The 5,000-nt window shown below is 38.8% G+C and overlaps 1 protein-coding gene across 1 annotated transcript in view; it reads right to left on the bottom strand.

Moving 5' to 3' along the window:
• LOC107721540 (netrin receptor UNC5D-like) overlaps nucleotides 1-5,000 on the bottom strand; it is an 81,211-nt gene that overhangs the window by 7,607 nt on the left and 68,604 nt on the right. Inside the window, exons 13-14 of the mRNA XM_016529611.1 lie at nucleotides 3,041-3,212; nucleotides 535-759 (exon numbers count right to left, since the gene is read on the bottom strand). Coding sequence (XP_016385097.1) covers nucleotides 535-759; nucleotides 3,041-3,212 — 397 coding nt within the window. The remainder of the gene's footprint in view (nucleotides 1-534; nucleotides 760-3,040; nucleotides 3,213-5,000) is intronic.

Below are 5,000 nucleotides of genomic sequence, written 5' to 3' on the forward strand. Positions count from 1 at the left end.
GGGAAAAAAAAAAAAAAAAGTCTTTAAGAGGTATAAGCCCATGAACCAAACCACCCAGCTACGAGGTGAATCACAACTTACAAACTTTGATTTGAAGCAAAAAAGTATTTGAAACAATGAAATATACTTATCTACATCTTGGATGGCCTGAGGGTAAGTATTCTAATAAAATTTTCATTTTAGGGAGATCTATTCCTTTAATGCTTTCATGAGGGAAAGAACTACAATTCCAAGAAGCACTGTGAATGACAACCAAATTGAAAAGGATGGCGAAAACTAGAATCATCGGTTAATGTGGTTTTTAAGCAGGAAATATATTGTTAAACATGACTATTTAATAAATATGTTTAACAAATGTGGCCTAATGGCTTTAACAAAAGCCTATACCATTGATGACCTTGTAGCTCACACTAAGTTATCGTTAAAAATCAATTCCCCTATGAAAATGAATGGGATTTTTACTTTCGGAACCCGACTGTTGCATTCTATTTGAGTAATGTGATTAAGACCACATGTTCACTGTCCTGTGGTCACCTGAAAGGCATGCGGTGTGTCATCTACACAGTGCACTCGCAGGCTGTAGTCCATAGAAGCCTCCATACTGCCGAACACAGCAATCCTTAGTCTCTTTATAGCGGCATCGGTGATGGGTTCCCCCACCAGTGCATAACAGCCTGGCTGATCCAACAACAAGTGACAGCTATGCGAATCCATCAGGCAATAGCAGGAGGTTGATTCATCATCTACTGACATTATTTCCTGTGAACCCAAGAAAGAGATGATCAAATCACCGTAACATTCATAAATTGGACTTTTTCACTTTTCAACGAATGCTTGATAGTATTTGAAAACTTGGTATATCGTTCACGAGACTTTAAAAGCGATAGTTAAAGTATGATAGAAAATTTACATTTTTCCCCCCATTTTCTCACCATCAAGCATTCTAAACAAGCATTGTTTTGAGAAATATCACAGTATATCAAACCCTCTTTGGGTTTGATGTGATTTATTAGAGAGAAAAGTAGTGAAATATGCTCAATTCGTCAAGGATAGCACAATAAAGTTAAAACTTGTTTCCATTGTGGTCCTTGATGTTAAACACAAACTTCTAAACTAATTGTTCAAACTTCTATCTTTTGTGTCCCACAGAAAACAAAAGACACAGATTATAAGCAACATGAGGGTTAGTAAATGATGGGAGAATTTTCATTTTTGGGTGAAATATCCCCAAGGAGCTCCATAAGGAGCTTTTTTGCCCTTTTTGAAGCTTGAGACCTCAGTTCAAATTTATCATAATTGCATGGAAAAGAACCACCAGTACATTATTTAAAATATAACCTTCCATAGAGGGGAAAAATCATATTGCTTTAACTGAGCAGCCTTTTCTTTCGGTCACAATAAAACCATAGGAAACATTAGCAATTTAAGTTAATTAACCTAATCAGTTTTTTAGTAGCTAACAAGACTATCAAAAGCTGTATGTGGCAAAGAGCTCTCTACAAAGTCTAATTCTAACAAAGGAAATGAGACTATATGTAATGGTATATGATTTTTTAATGATAATTTCACCAAGATGTGGGATGTGGGATGTAGGATGTAGTGGATTTGTTTTAGTGTCCAGTGCTATGAAAAGTTAAAAGTGAAATGATACTCCCAGTAAAACATCTCATAAATGTAACTTTAAATTCTAAGAGGCTTCTCATTGGTATGGAAGCCTTCAAAGAAACAATCTTCATACAGACTGACTTACAGCTGTTGCAAAAAAAAAGTGTGAAAGAATGTCAGCTCAGCCCGTATTTTTGCCAGTGTAATTGTGATCAGTGGAAAAAGCTAAATTCACTTTGCCACACTGACATAGAATCACTCACAAATCACGAATCAGCGAGGCCACTTCAGTATTTCTTTGACAAGGTTAGGCAAACATCAAGTCAAGCACAGACATTCATACAATACAGGCTCTTTTAATTTATGTGACCGCAGCTCTTCAAAGAAATGTAAATATCAAACAGAATGACCTCCTCGGAAAAAACACCCTTTGCAATCTGATAAAAAAGTATGTGTGTTGTGGAAGAGATAGAAATTCGTACTACTTTTCTTTGACAAGTCAGTGATTTTATCAGCAGTTTTTATGTAATTACTTCAAATCAATTTGTTCAAATAAAACTGTTAAAAGCCAGGCAAAAACTCAGACAGCAAATGCATTTTCATGAAGACTGTTGGTTTTAATCTCAAGGATAAGTAACATGCTTTGGAACAATCTGAAATTCATCTAAATAATGACTCGCGCTGGTGGCCAGACACAAAAAGAAGGTTATTATAAACAAACTCTGTGCCGCTACGGTAAACTTTTATTAATACGTCAACTTTCAAACCATGATGACAGTTTAAGGTTTTCAGTGGCTCACAGCAGAGAAAAACACATGGGACTAGTACAAATGTGAATGACTGTAGTAGGGTCAGGAGGGAGGACCCGTCCATGACTCCTGTCTTGATTGCCTCGTGTCAGCTCCTATTTCAGGGGGTCCTATAGTACAACCAGATCGATATATCCTGAGTCTGATGGGTTGCCTTGTCCCGATGCTCCTGCTGTTTGACTGCCATGAACTGTGTGTCTTCCCAGCTATTACAGGCTGTAATTGTTTTTTCCTTGAGCACTTCACTGCCGTAGCCTCCTCTGAGGAGCTGCTGTCCCTGGATCTCTTGTCACGAGCGCACAATCGCCTAATCAACAAATTTTTAAAACATGCGCAGCCCCAAAGGCTGCCACAAGCAGTTACGGGATGTGGTTCAAAGACTTTAGAAATATATCTAAATGGCAGCATAAAAAAATTTATCTTAAGGAGCTCACGGTATATTTAGCTGAGTAAAGTGTTAAATCATTTTTAAATGTTATGTTGACAAAGGTTGCCATCACTGTACTGTACTGGCCCAATGCTAATAATTGACAATGTATTCAATCTGAAAAACGTATGAGTCATACAGAAAAGAATATGAAATGAATTTGCTGTGAAAAACATAGAAGTCATGTCTTTGTTCCTACCTCCCACTTGTTGTCCTTGGTTTGTCTCTTGAGTTTAATGTTCCAGTTTTCAGCGCTGACTTCAGCACAATGAGCTATCGTTATGGCAACAGGACAGGACAGGTTCAGCCCTGGAGGTCCATATGTGACCTCTGGCCCTAACAGAATTTCACACCTTTCCTCTGATTGGGCACTAGTAGACAAAACGGAAAAAAAAGTATATATACACATTAATATATCACTGATAATTTCAAGACAGCCCACACCATTATTTATTTTTAAATAAATAAAATACACTACCATTCAAAAGAATTGTTTTTTCCTTGAGCACTTCACTGCCGTAGCCTCCTCTGAGGAGCTGCTGTCCCTGGATCTCTTGTCAAGAGCGCACAATCGCCTAATCAACAAATTTTTAAAACATGCGCAGCCCCAAAGGCTGCCACAAGCAGTTACGGGATGTGGTTCAAATGAATTTCACTTATAATTAGTTCATGGCACACGTCGCCTGTAGACTTAACTGTAGACTTTAGAATTCCTATATATACAGTATATACACTGTGTATATGTATATATATATATATATATATATATCTGGCCCTAACAGAATTTCACACCTTTCCTCTGATTGGGCACTAGTAGACAAAACGGAAAAAAAAGTATATATACACATTAATATATCACTGATAATTTCAAGACAGCCCACACCATTATTTATTTTTAAATAAATAAAATACACTACCATTCAAAAGGTTGGGGTCAGTAGCTTCTTTTTTTTTATTAAGAAATTACTACTTTTATTTAGCCAGGATGCATTAAAATTGATGAAAGTGACAAAATCAAAGAATCCTAAAAAACTGTTTCCACATAAATATTAAGCAGCAAATCTGTTTTCAACAATGATAATAAAAAAAAGTTTCTTGAGCACAAAATCAGCATATTAGAATGATTTCTATAGCATCATGTGACACTGTGACTGGAGTAATGGCTGCTGAAAATTCAGCTTTAAAGGGGTCATATGATGCAATTTCAAATTTTCCTTTCTCTTTGGAGTGTTACAAGCTCTTGGTGCATAAAGAAGATCTGTAAAGTTGCAAAGACTAAACTCTCAAATCCAAAGAGATATTCTTTATAAAAGTTAAGAGTCAACCACACCTACCTAAAACAGCTCGTTCTAACACCCCCTCACATGTCTACGTCATGATGTGGGAAGATTTGCATAACGCCGTCCAAATGTGCACGCAAAGAAAGAAGGCGTAACTTATTCTCGCTGTAGTATTGTTGCTGCCGCCGCCGCCATGTCGTGAAGGCGCTGTGTTTCGTTGTGAAAGCGAAACTACTTTGGTTGGCCTTCCAAAAGAGGACGATATCCGCTTCGTCATGCCTGGAGCTGATCCGTGCTGGTCGCTGAGGAAATACATCAACTTCGTGTCATGTCGATCGCCGGATCGGCTTTCACCGTGGACGAAGCAGAGTCCAGCCCGGGGTCGTCACACGTGGTTGCCGCAAGCCTGCCGGTCACTCCTTCGTCGAATCCGCTGGCCGCGCCGTTCTCAAGCATGCTCACTCAAGCCGGCCTCCACTCACTCTATTCCGCCGCTCACTCTAGGCCTCCGGCCTCCGCTCACTCAAGGCCGCGCGCGGTGTGTGACGCTGTTTCGTTGTGAAAGCGAAACTACTTTGTTTGGCCTTCCAAAAGAGGACACGACTAGAAATCAGTGGTTAAGTTGTATTTACAACACTGTTCCAGAACACTTCAACCCAAATAATCAGATGTGTGCAGCACATTTTATGGAGGACCATTTCCTGATCCTGGTAGAGTAGACTACAATGCCGGCTGTTCTGACTATTTTTTGGGCAGTGTAGAGTAGCACTTGTTTGTCATTTCTCCGATCACAAATGCAGACATGGTTTTATGTTTGCGCGATGCAACGCAACGCGTAAAAAGACAGTATAAGTCATTATAATCCGTAATTATGTGTCC

The sequence above is a fragment of the Sinocyclocheilus rhinocerous genome, unplaced genomic scaffold (genome assembly GCF_001515625.1).
Source record: "Sinocyclocheilus rhinocerous isolate Xijiao unplaced genomic scaffold, SAMN03320098_v1.1 scaffold1626, whole genome shotgun sequence".
Classification (NCBI taxonomy): Eukaryota; Metazoa; Chordata; class Actinopteri; order Cypriniformes; family Cyprinidae; genus Sinocyclocheilus; species Sinocyclocheilus rhinocerous.